This window comes from Sphaerodactylus townsendi, linkage group LG04 (genome assembly GCF_021028975.2).
Source record: "Sphaerodactylus townsendi isolate TG3544 linkage group LG04, MPM_Stown_v2.3, whole genome shotgun sequence".
Classification (NCBI taxonomy): Eukaryota; Metazoa; Chordata; class Lepidosauria; order Squamata; family Sphaerodactylidae; genus Sphaerodactylus; species Sphaerodactylus townsendi.
Genome location: NC_059428.1, coordinates 61,139,554 through 61,154,953, shown reverse-complemented (window position 1 = coordinate 61,154,953; position 15,400 = coordinate 61,139,554). Strand labels below are relative to the sequence as shown.

The window sequence follows — 15,400 nt, the reverse complement described above, 5'->3', positions numbered from 1 at the left end:
TGCACCCATCCTGACCTCTTTTAATTACATCATTGTTTGGGAAGCTTGTAACTATAGATAACCTGACACTGCCAACAAAACCATTTAAAAATTACAAGGCAAAAAGTCAATTTGTGTGTGTTGTTATGGGAGATAATGCCCAGCAGAAGATGTCCAGACATTCACACTTAAAAGTGGTGGTGTGCTGCTGGGGTAAGAATGGCATGTTAAAATTAAACCTAGAAGGGCGAGATTGAAGCCCTTATGCAATGACTTGAGTCTTATCTGAATAGGATAAGGGTGAAATAGAAATGTTTAAATAAAAAAGGTAAATTGATTAATAAAAATGGATTGCTATGTGAATAAAATACTTTACACACCAAACAGACTTATAGAAATGAATAATATATAGCTTCCCTTGGAAGTTGTTAAATAGTGATAAATTTCATTCTTATTTTTATTTATTTATTTATTTATTTATGGGATTTTTATACGCTACCAACCCCCCGGAGTCTCTGAAGCTGTTAAGTATTATCTGGCCCAGAGAGTTGAATTAGAAGACATTACAAAATGCAATTCTGCCCTCTTGAAACTGCAAACAGAATCCAGAACCTGGATATATCAAACCTGCTGAACTCATATGTAAGCTTCTCTGAACTCCCCAGAGAACAGTAAGGCGTGATGTGATAGATAAATAAATAAATAATGTGGTGCTTGCAGTGATGCAGTTTATAGAATACCATAATACTCCCTGGACATCAAAAGAACAATAACATGCTGCACTATTGCACATATCTTAATCTTAATGATCATCAACAGCTTCCATACAAACCAGCTTATTAAGCAGATGTGGACTGATAGCTAGCCTGACATTGTGCTCCTTTGCTTAGCTCTCTCTGCAGATCTAATGAAATCCCTCACAGCTTTTGCTGAATTACTTATTGCAGTTGCTCCATAGCCCACCCAGAGTTGGCAAAAACATGCAGCTGCATTTCAGAATAAGACAATAGTATCCAGTGACTTGTGTTCCAAGGACTTGAGATAATTCTTCAGTGTTACTGTCCTAAAGGTCTCTTATCACTGGCTTATAAACATACAACAAGATGCAAATAGGCATTTTTTAAAAGTTCATATTTATTTTAAACAGTCCATATGCAGCTCTGAAATAATAGAATTTTTAGAAGATGGGGAAAGAAAGAATGCAGTGGAAGGCCTAAGCAACTAATTTGCATTTCCCTGTGTGGCCTTAGTTCCACTAGCGGATGGGGGTGGGGGTTGAAATGAGAACACAGAATAGAATAGTCACATCCCAAATGTCAAGCTGGGCTTGAAGAATGATAGAACACAGACTCACTCTTTTTCCAGCTATGTAAAAGCCTCGCCGATACACTGCAAAATTAACAAACTTATCTATTCAATAGAGCTCTATCGCCTCCTGCTGGACAAAATAACTCAGTGAAAAGAGCAACCTGGAAAATGAATTCAAGTCAGCTGATAGAATTTTTTTAATTATATGTTTGTATGTGTGGGAGCACATGTGTCTGTGATGGAGATGTTCTTCTCTACAACATCACTTTTGCTACTGTTTTAAAAAAACTGAAATGGAACATGGCAAGTTACAGTGAAAACGCTAAACCCTCTCACTGGAAGGGCAAATCAAAAATCTCTATACCAATTTAACTCAGTTTTTACTTCATGCCAAAAACTTGTCTGAACAGTCTGAAATGCTGCAATTAATTTGGCATCAAAAAATGATATTGTTCCCAGTGTCACATTTACACAGCGCAGAACTACCTCCCCTTTCCAAAAAGTCTGGAATCATGAAGTAAAGTAAGATCAAGGAGCAAATCCAAGCCAAGCTCAGCTTCTGTTTTGACCAAAGTGCCACTTGAATATACATTTGAACACACATGCACTGCACACATGATCACCACTGCCATACAGCTGCATCCTTTGCCTTTTATTACTTCTTTCTGTACAACTACCATTCACTTTCAAAATGCATACCTGCAAAGAACCATCCTTGCATCAAAACTGCTGTTTGCATACCTACAGATACACAGATATGTTACACACAAAAGAACCGAATGTTTGCTTAAGGGCAATTTGGGAAGAAAACAGAAGAAATCTCTCCACACAGAAACACAGAAAGACAAATTTTCCATCCAGGCAGGGATTACCCCCCACCCACCCACCGACCGCGAATTTTTAAGTGACAAGGTCTGTCCACCCATTTTCCCTTCCACACCTTTATTGTAAGGAATCTCAGAATTAATTAATGCATTTTAAAAGGCTCCCCGACCTTTCCCTTTCCCTTCACTGCACATACCCCCCCCCCAAAAAAAAAAAAATCGGACGCAAAGAAACAAGGACAACCATTGTTCCGTATAATAGGAGAGAAAGAGATAAGCTCCAAGGGAACTGCAGTTAGCATCCTTCTGGCTGTTCTTCATCAATACCGAAATAAATAGAAAATAACCCCAGTGAGCCAAGCTTCCCGCGACAGACCCAGTTTCAGGAGGCCCAACAGCAGCTTCTGGTAGTAGACTTAGAGTTCATTTGCTTTCTGTGGGTTTTTTAAAAAAATAATATTTTCCTTCTCCTTTGCAAGCTGTTAGCTAGAGAAAAAATGAGAAAAGGCATGAAAGAAGCACAAGCAAGCCGGGCTCCTACCTTGCCCGCTACTGAGGAACAATCCGAGCAGGTAGAGAATCGGCAGGTTCATTTTCAGGAGCTCGCGCTGGTGAGCAGTTCCCAAGTTCGAGGAGCTGAGCCCGGGGAAAGCCCGCTCTAGCCGCTACTTTGCCGCCGCCCCAGCTGCTGTTGCTGCTTTTCGGTCCTTTCGATGCTTAGGTCGGTCGCCCTCAACCGCGCACTCGCAAAACCGCAACCCCAGCAGCGCCTGTCGCCAAGTGACTGCAAGCGCCTCTTCGCGCTTGGCTATATCAAGGAGGCAGCAGCAGCAGCAGCCGCTACACACATGAAGGGATGGGAGGTATCCCTCCGCCAGCACAAATGCAGGGTATTTTTTTTTTAAAAAAAAAATTATTTAGGAAAAAAACAGGAGCGGTTTCAGTTTGGCAACGTTAAGACGAAGGAAAGGGGTGGCGAAAGAGATTCTTCCGCCGCTGTTGCTGTCAGAGCCCGGCGATGCTGTCAAGAATGCTCTATCGCCGTTCTTTGACCGCTTGCCACAAAAGGACTCCGCCTCTACTCTACTTTCAAGTCTTTACTCTCGTGCAAGGGGGTGAAGGAAAGCGATCTGTGACTTGATGCGAGGCTGTGGGAAAGCGACTGGTCTCCAGAGGGAGCAAAATGCAAGGGATAAGGCAAAGAGAAGGAAGTTTGTGAGTGGCTGCCTGCAGGGGAAAGCACACACAGATGCTGAAAGGGACGCTAGCATGGATATGCAGTCCTACAGGTTGTAGATGGTGGCGATTGATCCTGAAGGAACTACATGCAATGCCTGGGTTGCATCCGAAGATATGCTAAAAGCATACAAAAAAAAAATGATGGAGAGATTGTAAAGATTTTCAGAAACGTGCCTGAAAGCAAGGGCAGAATTAATACCAGAAACAAAATGGCTAGGGTCGGGGATAGGGTTAGCTATAATGACACCTGAGATTAAAAAAAATACCTGAAAATTAATAACACCAGGATGATAGGTCCTAAGAGAATGATGGAGTAGAAAAAGGGCGGGGGCGGGGGCGAATTTAACACAGAACATGAGGAATAGGACTGAAAGACTGTAAAAGATATGACTACACCCAGGGAGTCTCTGTTTGTCAGTATTGAAGATTGCATTTTTCCAAGCAAGTTTACAACATAAAATAACCTGATTTAAAACTGTTATTTCTGTTTTAACTAATTCTGCAGTGTTATGATCAACTCAATAAATGGCCCATATGGCAGCAAAAATATGTAGGCTATGCTTCCAAGGGCCTAGGACAACATAAATATTTTTCCTGCCTTTGAACGGAAGCAAAAGATAATGCTAAGTGAGCTTAGTGCTCTCCACAGCCCTGGGACTCGCACTGAAAAGGCCTGTGTATTTTAAGAAAGTCCACCCTAGCATCCACTTAAAATGCCTTATATAGGATGTCTTTGGCTGATTTCAATATTTCTGGGAGATTATGTAGGAGGTGTTTCCTAAAATAGGAGTGTTAGCTTGAATTCGGACCAGAAACACATGGAAAGCTGTATATCTTTTAAGGAGAATGTAATACGATCCCACTGGTTTGTATCTGTCGTGAAATTTCTGGACCAGTTGATGCCATCACATTATTTTGGGCAGGTACCACATTACAATAGCGTAATCTGGAAGTCATCAAAGTATGAGGGATGGTGAGAAGATAATTTGTCACAACTTTTAATAACAAAAAAGGAGCCATGGGATTGAAATGACAATTGGGAGAACTTGTGCTCAAATATGAATATATGGGCCTAGGAAAAGTGCATGATGTGAATACTACTGTATTAACTACTGCCTGAAAGCAAAAAAAGTATTGTCCCTTTAATAGAGCCTTACTAAATACTTACTAATACTAACATATTAAGTCTCTATTAAAGGGACAGGATTCTTGCACAATATATAGAAGGATACTATGATGATTTTTTAACATACCAATCCTCATTATCTCTGTTGAGACTTACAAATTGTTATAACACCATTGCAACTAATTATGACAGATTCCTTATTTTCTATAAGAGGTTAGGAATATATGGCATTCAAGAGGCTTTTGAAGTAAAATTTAAAATGGTTTTATTTATCTCTTTTGGGGCAATTTAAAAGTCAGCTAGTAAAGCTTCATAACAGGAATGTGCTTGGTAACAAAAAACAGAATTAATAATCTTGAGATGGTTATGTTCAAGTGATATATTGTAACTCCAAATGTATAAAGGTGGTTCACATTTAAGTGTTTAAACTTTTGTTTTCTACTAAGAGTGATTCCCTTGGCAATCACTGGTTTATTTCTTAAACCTTGACTTCTTTTAAACAAAGGTTCCTTAGTTGGAGAAGTTATGAACATTAACACATTTCTCCAGTTCCTCTATTAAACTGGCCTGAGATCGCTCCTTTCACCAGAGCTATCTCCCATTAAATTCTTAGAAATCACTCTATGAACCTTAGAACTCTTTCCCTAGATAATTAGTTACTAGCGGGGCCCGGCCACGTGTTACTGTGGCAATTGTCCTTCTCATCACAGTCTGCAACCCACACAGATGTCCATTGCAGTCCAAATGATCCCTATGGCATAGCTCTTTTGGGGTGGTAACAAATGGAATCCCTCTTTCCTTTTCAATTCATTATTATTATATGGTGATTGTCTTTGTTTTTTAGTATAATGTAATCCTTTCCATTCCACAAGCGGAACTGGTCCAAGAGTCACGAATCCCACTGTCCTATGAGACTGGTTGATTGGCATGCACAGTCCTGGTTTGGAGTAAAGGCAGAGACGCTGGGGGGGCAAACAGGCTGCTGATCAGGAAGTCAGAGGAGCAGAGTGGTGAGGCATTCAGGGGATTGAGGCCAACTCCCTGGGTTCACAAGGGCCATGTGCAAAGAAGCAGAGCCAGTAGGTATTGGTTAGCCCCTATCCTGCTGTGGCTTTCTTCTGAAGAAGAAGGTAAGGCTGTCCTTTTAGGTAAAAAGGGGCTGTGGTGGAGGTGGACGGAGCGGACAGGATGTGAGGGAGGGGCAGAGTGAGGTGTGTGAGACCAGGCACAGGATGTGTATGAGAGTTATGTGTGTGTTATGTGGTAGCAGTGGGTGAGGCAGAGTGAGAAGTTACCTGCATGTGTGGGGGAACCCCACCTGACATCTGCACGGCAAAGTGTATGTGTTTTCACTTCCACAAGTATTACCTAACAGTATTACCTCTTTACTGTTTTCACTGCTCATCTGCTGCCCATCTGAAGGCGGGTATGGCCTAAGTTCAGTTACCATCAGCCCCCTCAGGCCCCAGACCAGACGAGGCCCTGCCGCATTCTAAGGGGTGACAGTTAATGCAGAGGCAGCTTCGCGTTGTGCCAGGCAAAAAGATGTTTACCTGGCATTCAGGTATGGACTTTGGCCTGATCTTGAAGGTCAGGTGCCATTGCCACTTGGGGAGGAACGTCATGTGAAAATTTGGGGTCCAGCCGTTTCGGCGTTAGGGCGTGACTAACAAAGTCACTGTTAGCTTTTTATATATATAGATGGATCCTTCCTAATCCAGAACCCAAATGTGTTCCTTTTCAAAGGAGAATCCTCCTCCTGACAGCTCACACTGCTGTCTCCAAGTTCTATCCATTAATTTATCTCCCAGTCAGCTGTCAGTTCTCAACAGTCAGAGATCTCCAACTGCCATTCTTAGAATTTCATACAAATTCTGTGACAATTAAGGGGTTGTAAGACTGAGACAAATCCTTGGAAATCAGCTATCCAGCACAGATTCTCATTCCTTTCCAGCCTGGAATGTATGCTTGCAGATCAAGGTATTGTGTATAGCTAGAGATGCAAACAACCTTTGAGGGCCAAGCTAGCTGTGACTGTGGAAGGATCATGAATATATCTCCCATGATGTGATTTTAAAGTCCTTTTTATGAACACCAAAAGCAGAGAAGAGAAGTTTAGCACTCCCTGTGACACTATTTGTTGGTGCAAATGTGGAGAGAGCAGCTATTTGATCTACCAGAATGTGCACTGTAATGAATTCATGTGCACATATCGTTATTGTATGGGTATTTGTATGTTTTTCCTTATGGGGTAAATAGTTGCTTATGAAAATGGCATGTGACTTACCTGCACCTCTGATCTGCATTGCATCTCAAGTTGTTGAACCAGACTGTTGGTCTATCAAGTACTGTCCATTTTTTTTTACAGTTCAAATATTTTTGATTCATACGGTATGAAGGTTCTTATAGTTCAACAATGTATGATATAGCATGCAGAAGGACAAACCTAAACATTCAACATAACCATTTTCCACACACAAACTAAAAAAAGTCTCCCCCCCCCCCCCCCCCCCAATAAGAAAGTAATGTTAGCACTATATTCTATAACGCCAGCCAGGATATGCACAAGCAATTAAGAAACGGAAAGCATTTGCTAAAATTGTTTGTAACAAATACTTATGTACTGTCCATTTTAAATGGCAGTAGTTTCTCAGAGATCACAGTGGAGATTTTTCACATCATGTATTACCAGATCCTTTTTAACTGTGTTACCAAGCATTCTGCAGATGCTATGACACTCAACTTTTTTTTTTGTCATGTAACTTAACTGGTAAAGCAAGAAAATCCCATTCCATCCTGCATAAATCCCAATTACAGATCTTAGGTATTATATATCCTGAATGTGGATCTGCATCATAATATTTATGCAGGTTCCACTGAACTGATTATATGAACAACTAGGGGGACCTGGCCACGCATTGCTGTGGCTTATCGTGGTGAAATGGGAAAGGAACAGTAGGAACAAATCAATTACAGGCCAGCAGTAGCACATGCCTTTCATGGAAAGCGTACAGGTGGCTGGTGCACAATTGCGCGAAGTATGGCCGATGTGGTGGTGAGCCGCATCCTTCCTCACTTCTGTTCCCTTGCATGGCACCCATCCCCCTACCTCCCTCCCCTGTCCCTTTGCTAGAGTGGGTGGGTCATATCCAGATGCTGGGGCTCCTCCCTCCCCTCCCTTGCATGCCACCCCTCACTCACTCCCCTCCCTAACTGCCTCCCCCCCCCTGCATGTCCGCCTGCGCCTGCTCTTCACTCTGCATGCCACACCCTCCTTCCCTCCATCTCCCTCCTTTGCTAGGTGTGGGTGGGTCATTATCCAGATGCTGGGCCTCGGGCGCCTCCTCCCCTCCCTCGCGATGTGTCAGCCCCTCACCTCTCTGTCCCTCCCTCACTTCTCTTCCCTTGCAGATGCCCCCCTCCATCCCTTCCCTCTCCCTCCACTGAATGTAGTATGTATGAGAATAGGGTATGTTGTGTGTGTGAGAGTGAGTGGGTGCAGCTACAGAGAGTGAAAGGTACCCTGAGCATGTGAGGAGGGGAAACCCACACCTGAAGTCTCCCACGGCACGTAATATTGTGTATGGTGTCTTCACTGTCCACTGAGAGTTATTGCTCTATGTACAATTGTTTTCACTGCTCTCATATCTGGCTACATCTGATCCGGGAACTGTTCTAAGTGAGCCGCGAACATTCTAAGCTGGGTGACCAGTCACACACAGGCAGCTTCTTATGCATGGCCCTAGTGCACCAGGAAAAAGATGATTGCTTACCTGTCTCAGGTGTGTTGTCTTCGGACAGCAGCAGGCAATGGGTTAAAAACACACAGTCGTGGAATGAAAGTAAGTGTCTGTGAGAAATTTTCAAATGGGTTTGGGCCAGCTGATCTTGGGGGAAGTTATTCTCGGAACAACAAGCTATAGTTCCGTGCCTATATTATACATAAAATATATATAGAGAGGCAATATATATATATTTTATATATATATATATATATATATATATATATATATATATATATATATATATATATATATATATATATATATATATATATATATATATATATATATAGTATATATATATAAATATATATAAGAACTATACAAAGCTTAGTTCATTCTCCGAGAATGTAACCCCAAAGATATACACATACAGATTTATTGTGTGTCGGGATGAACATCCCCAGTGAGACTACTGGTTGTTTCATAATTAGATTTGTGAAGCAGAGCTGAGTTGAGCTTTAGGAAGGGTTCAAATTTCTTTGTAAAGATCTGTATTAGGATAGAAATCTGCTTTGAAACAGAACACCTCAATCACATGATAAAAACTCTGGGAAATTGCTATTTAAGTTCACACATGATTTATGTATCTATATTACTAAAAAAAATATGAATCTGGCCATTCATGTATCTTGTATTTGAAGACGAAAACTAAGAAGTGCACCGAGAGCAGGTAACACACTTCTACATTAAAACTTGATGATAAGGTAGTACAAGATATGCTGATTCCTAGAAACATCTAAACGGGGTAAGTAAAGATGTCAATAATAACCTATAAAGCTAAAAATTTGTACACAATGATCTTCTCATTACTGGAAAATTGTGAACAGTAAGTTTTTTAACAGCATGGAAAAGGCCAAATAGAACACATTATGTAAGACTGATGGAGTTCCAACTTTTGTTCACACATTTTAATTTGCTTTGGGAGGATTTTCAGTGCATAAAATATCAAAGGCCCTTATCTCTCTAGAAGCCTGTGGAGCTGACAATGTTATGTGATATGCTTCCGTATGCTGCTTGGGCTGATACCTGAGAGGGGACTGAAAGCTTGTGGTGGCTTTTAACAGCCCTAATCTAAATTTAGGAGGAGGAGGAGTTTGGATTTATACCCACCTTTCTTTCCTGTAAGGTGACTTACAAGCTCCTTTCACTTCCTCTCCCCATAATAGACACCTTGTGAGGTCCGTGGGGCTAAGAGAGTTCTGAAAAACTGTGACTAGCCCAAAGGCACCCAGCAGGAATGTAGGAGTGCAGAAACACATCTGGTTCACCAGATAAGCTTCCGCTACTTAGGTGGAGGAGTTGGAATTCAAACTTGGTTCTCCAGATTAGAATCCACCTGTTCTTAACCACTACACCACGCTGGTTTACTAGTATATGGAAGATATGGAATAGAGTGTGCAGCCAGGTTCAAGTTGGACTGTTTGCATCTGCATCATGAAGGATCTCATATTAATTTGGTGACAAGACTTGATTTGCAGATTATTAAAAGAACAACATCACAACAGCAGCAGCATGAATTTTGACCTAGAGATTATTCTGCATCCATTTCTCATGGAATTGCTTATCCATAGTTCCTAGGTCAGGGGTCTGCAACCTGCGGCTCTCCAGGTGTTCATGGACTACAATTCACATCACCCCCTGATGGCATGGCCAATTGGCCATGCTGGCAGGGGCTGATGGGATTTGTAGTCCATGAACATCTGGAGAGTCGCAGGTTGCAGACCCCTGACCTAGGTAGAATAGAACAAACATTAATATATGGGCAGAAAGGCTAAATGACAAGATATTGTTATGTGACTAACAGAATGATGTTGAGCTAGATGGCCTTGGAGTAGATCATAGGTGTCAAACTCACGCCCCTCCAGATGTTATGAATCACAGTTCCCATCATTTCCTGCCAGCAATGTGCTGGCAGGGGATGATGGTAACTGTAGTCCATAACATCTGGAGGGCAGCGAGTTTGACACCTATGGAGTAGATCCACCATGAGTTTTTGTTTGTCATTCATTCAACATTTGTGACAAACCTCTGCCCTTCCAACCTGGCTTGCCTAAATCGATCAATATATAGCATTACAATTTATCTGTTAATTCTGTATGTGACTTGGTTCCTCAGCTTTTTGATATTTTCTATTCTTTCTCTCGATGATTGGCAGCATGCTTCAATGGCATGCTCCTCTAAATTCACAGAGACCTACTAATATTTTAGGAGCTCCAGTACAAGTAACCTGCACTTCCATTTATTGTTTTAAGACCTTTATCGTTTTTGTAAAGATACACTGATGCCTACTGTTGTTTGGTTTTTTCCTGATAACCTTTTTTCCCCGTTGTGTTTCCATTTCTTTCAGTATCATTAGAGTCCTTGAGTTGGAAATTTGTTTTGAAGGCTCATATTCCCTATTCCCCAACTGATATTTGGTATTCAATTTGTTGGCAGATACCATTCCTCAGGAGAGTTAGCATTCACTGAGGAGTTCACATTTCTTAGTTGTTGGAATCTAGCCATATTTTATCTGAATTGGACAATTTTAATACACACACACACACACACACATTCTTTAAAAAATATCCTTTTGCACAATACTGTGTTTATTATCTTTGTCTTGCCAGTCTTTTCATGTGGTAAAATATTTTAATAATATCAGGAACGAGGACATTTGGGATGTTTTGAAAGTGTCACAAATCCTTATACCTATTCATTTACTTGTCTAAGAAATTGCTGGTTTGAGCTTCTTTATTAGCACAAAGAGGAAAAACCTTTTCCTTTGTTGTAAATGTAGTCTGTCTTCATGTTGCTACAGTCAAAACAATTTTATGAAGGACCTTTGCTTCAGAAAACCTTTGCTTCATTCTTTTGTAACAAGTATAACATGAGAAATGTTTGAATTATTTCTTTTTTATCTTCAAACATTCTCAGAATATTTTGCTTATTAAATATTTTGCTGTGTATCTATAATCAAGCTATTTCTGCTAGCCAACAATCCCACATGAAGAAGAATGGATACAAGGAGCTCCTGAAAAGGATTGTGCAGATAGATCTATTTCATGTGCAGATAGATCTATTTCATTGATATGAATTGGGAATTGCTTGCAGGTAGATATTGATTGGATGCAGTATGCTGTTTCCACTAGCAGAAGGACTTCTGCTCATATAACATTACTTTCTTAGCTCTCTACTCCTCTGCAGCCCAGGGACAGGAACTGGAGGATTATTTCATGCTGCTGAGAAAGTCATGCTCTCTGTGTGTACACCCTTGCACCCATGGAAATGCTGCATTGTATATGCATACTGAAATAATGTGATTTATAATTTATTGAGGTAATTCTGTATTATGCAGTCATGGCAGCAACATAGGCATTTTAGTGATTAAAATATTATATGTGGGTAGAGTAGAAATAGCAAGATCAACAATATGCTGAGCATTGAATGCATGATATTCTAGACCTATGGGATTCCTTGCACTTAGCAAATTTGTTTTCCAGTGCTCTCACTCACCTCCTACTTTACTTCCAAGTAACCATTGGGAGAGGTGGAAGAATCATACAGCCCCATACAAAGTGTGTGTGTGTGTGTGGGGGGACAATCCGCCAGTGGGAGTTGCCCTTGCAAAGGGTGCATCCACCAGTGTATGACCACCGTGGCCTGCCCCAACAGTAGACCATGGTGCTGGATGTGGTGTCAGTGGCTCTGTGTTCCAGTGGCCACTGCTGGCATGGTGGAGACAGTCAGGGGACTTGGCCAGTGGAGGAGTCATTGTTAGTTGGTTCCCTTCTGGCCATTGCCACTGTTGTGCTGGTGGTCTGGGCTTGGGGCTTGCACCACAGAAAAGGTGGCATAAGTCCATTAAGCTCAATGGTAGGTTTCCAGTAGCAGGGAGGCTTTTTTTGCATTTCAAACCTTTCCAAGCCATCAGGAAGCCTCCATGAATTGGAAGGCTAGCATGGTGACAGCATCTTGGTTGGTCAGCCAGCCTCTTGAACGGGACAGTTAGTTGTGGCTCCTGGGTTTCTCTAATTTTCAGGTCTCTATTTTTTTTCTAATAAACTGGGGCACTCTCCTCACCATCAGCTCTTCCCTCATACTCATTCTGTATTTACATGCAGTTTTCAGTCTGCTGGTCCTTTCAGCACAGACTCTTATGCTGGAGGCTAGAGTGTCCAGTCAATACAAGTTTTACTACTTGTTATTAATCTACACATCTTCAGAGTTCCATATAGTGGGTGACTAGATCTCATTATAGCACCTTTCAGAAGCATGTTATTTATTATTATTTCTATGCTGCCTTGTACACACTTACTTGAAGCAGGGCCTCCAAAAATGACTAGGGAAGTTAGGTAGGCTGTATCAATTGTAGGATATGTCTGGTGTGGTTTTTCCAGATTGTGTGACCTTGGTTTTATTGTTCTAGTTTCTGACATTTTGCTCAAATCTATGGCTGACATCTTCAGTGGCATGTCACAGTAAGATGTGTTTCTGTAAATTTTCAAGAAGGAAGGGAAAGATCCTTCAGTTTGATGTCCATACCTGGTAAGATTTTAGAACAAATTATCAATCAGTTCTTAAACATTTAGAAAATTACTAAGAACATGGGTTCCTCAAGAGCAAGTTATGTTAGACCTACCTTGTCTGCTACCTTGCTGTATCAGAAGAATGCTGTGAGTATAGTTTATCTTAATTTTATTAAGGCTTTTGATAAGAATCTATATTATATTCTTGTTGACAAACTGTTAAATTGGTTTCAATCCCACTGCTATTAGATGAATTTGTAACTGGTTGACAGATTACACCCAAAGACTGCTTGCAAATGTTTCCTTATCCTCTTGGAGAGGAGTGACAAGTGAACTACTTCAGGGAATCGGTCCTTCGACCTGTGTTGTTCAATATTTTTACAAGTGGCGTGGGTAAAGGAATAGAGGGCACAATTAAAATTTGCAAATGATACTAAATTGGGAGGAATAGCAAATACAGTAGAATAAAAATCTAGGACAGTGGTGGCGAACCTTTGGCACTCCAGATGTTATGGACTACAATTCCCATCAGCCCCTGCCAGCATGGCCAATTGTAGTCCTCCCAATTTCTAACTTGCACATTTTCAAGCTGTGCACCCCCTTTCCACCAACAACTTGTAAGAAATGGATTACATTGTGATAGGTGACAACATAGATTGTAGTCTTGGGGTCTTTGGTTACTCAATAGATTACCATTCTATGTGGATATTTGGTTTTCATGTTAAGTTATACTACAGTATTGGAACTTTTCTAACATTTTAACCTTGTGCAAGCCATTCTAAGCTCATCTTAGGACAGAAAGGGTGCGATATAAATATAAAAAAATAAAATGAATAAATAAGTACATACATTACTGTTCAGTTTTGGGGACCAGCGTTTCAGAAGAATGTAAACAAGCTGGAACATATCCAGAGGAGGGTGTGATTAACCCCCTCACCTGTTGGAATAAGTGACTTCTGCATGCCTGGACACTGGGGGGTTCTGTATATCACTCTAACTGTGATGTTGCCTCTCTTGTTTGCCCTCCTTGTCTGGGCCAGGAGACCGCCCACTAACTTCCTTTCTTCCCCATGCTAGCTTCACTTCTGCTCTAGCCTTTGAACTCACATGGTCACTTGGCAGCCTGCTCAGTGGGGGGGCCTTTGCCACTGCAGCATCCTCTCTCACATCCACACTGATGGCTACACAGCCCACTTGTTGTAGGGAAAGTAATCTCTTTAGACTAGGGTTCTTTCTATCTACCTTTTCTTGGAACAAAGTTGTGAACTGAAGATGATTGAATAAATGTAAGTTTTGCCTTTTACATTTATGTCTCTGGAGAAGTTTCTACAAACTGCATTCACACACACTACTGGGCATATCCATGACTCTAAACAAAATCTAACATGGTAGCAGAGGATGGTTATTTTTGAAGCCCAGATATTTTAAAGTTGGAGCAAATTTTTTTTTCCTTGCATGGCCTAGCAGCCATTTCCTTGGTTCTTGTGTTTTCTTGCTCACCTGGCTCTAACAGACTAGCGAGTAACAAAAGGTTGCATAGCCTGAAGGCTTGCTTCCTCTTTCTTGTGTGTGTGACTCATTGAGATTGCAGAGAAAGCCTTTTGCATTAAAAATGGCTCATGAAGGCAATTCTTGAGAAGCTTACAAGCCTGAACTTTAACTCATGGCTCTACAGAATCTCAATCCCAAATAAAGGAAGAGGGCATAGGTTTTGTTTTAACTACACCAAAACCAACAGTGGGAAAATGAAGAGACTAGATGGCAAAGAGCAGATGAAAGGCCATGAATGTAATTGTTAGTACTCTGGCCAAACTCACAACTGGTGTATGTTAAAGGACAAGATTCTGCCAAAGACATGCTAGAAGCATTAAAAGGGTCTTTGGAGAGAAAGACAGAAATAGCAAAGTGAGTCTATTCAAACAACTATTTTCAATCAAATTACAAGAAAATGGAGATGCTGATTGCCATATAGAGAAATTGGGTTGAATCTGATTGATAAGTTAGCAACCACTGGCACAGTTCTGGGAGGAAGAACTGAAAATTGGACTGCTTTTAAGCTCATTGCCTGAGAAATATTCAGCTTTTGCCCCTACTGTGAATGGCAAAAGACTGCACATTTGAGGAAATTCTAGGACTAATTAGGTCTGAATTTCAGCAGCAAGAGTATCTCTCTGAGAGCAGAGGGAAGAATGGCTCAAGTTACATTGCCCAAGAAGCCAGAGGCAAGTATGGAACTAAAATCATTTGGATATGAAAATCCAATCCCACAGGGGAAAGGAGAAGCCCACCCATCTGTTTCAAGTGTAATAAACCTGGTCACCTCCAGAGGGAGTGTCGACTAATAAGAATGCTGAGACTGGCAGCAAGCCATCTCACACCTGCTTATTCACACAGACAAAGGGATTTTACCCTAAAAACTGCTCAACTTTTGCACAACCCACATGATACAAACTAATGAAAAATATAAGCCTTGGATTATTGATAGCGCAGTGCTTCTGTAGCACATGGCTTCCAGATGTTGCTTTGTTCAAATGAATTAGACAGAGATGCTGGATGCAATGTGTATTTAGCCAATAGAAAACAGATTCCAGTGAATGGAAAGGGCAAAGTTACTTTTACATTGCCAACTAG

General features: G+C 41.1%; 1 protein-coding gene across 2 annotated transcripts in view; it reads right to left on the bottom strand.

Moving 5' to 3' along the window:
• NCAM2 (neural cell adhesion molecule 2) overlaps window positions 1-2,935 on the bottom strand; it is a 273,716-nt gene extending 270,781 nt beyond the window's left edge. Inside the window, exon 1 of one of the 2 annotated variants that reach the window (XM_048492570.1) lies at window positions 2,653-2,935. In XM_048492570.1, the coding sequence (XP_048348527.1) occupies window positions 2,653-2,704 (52 nt within the window). In that variant the 5' untranslated portion in view covers window positions 2,705-2,935. The remainder of the gene's footprint in view (window positions 1-2,652) is intronic. The other variant, XM_048492569.1, reaches the window with a different exon arrangement.
• Between the last annotated feature and the right edge of the window lie 12,465 nt (window positions 2,936-15,400).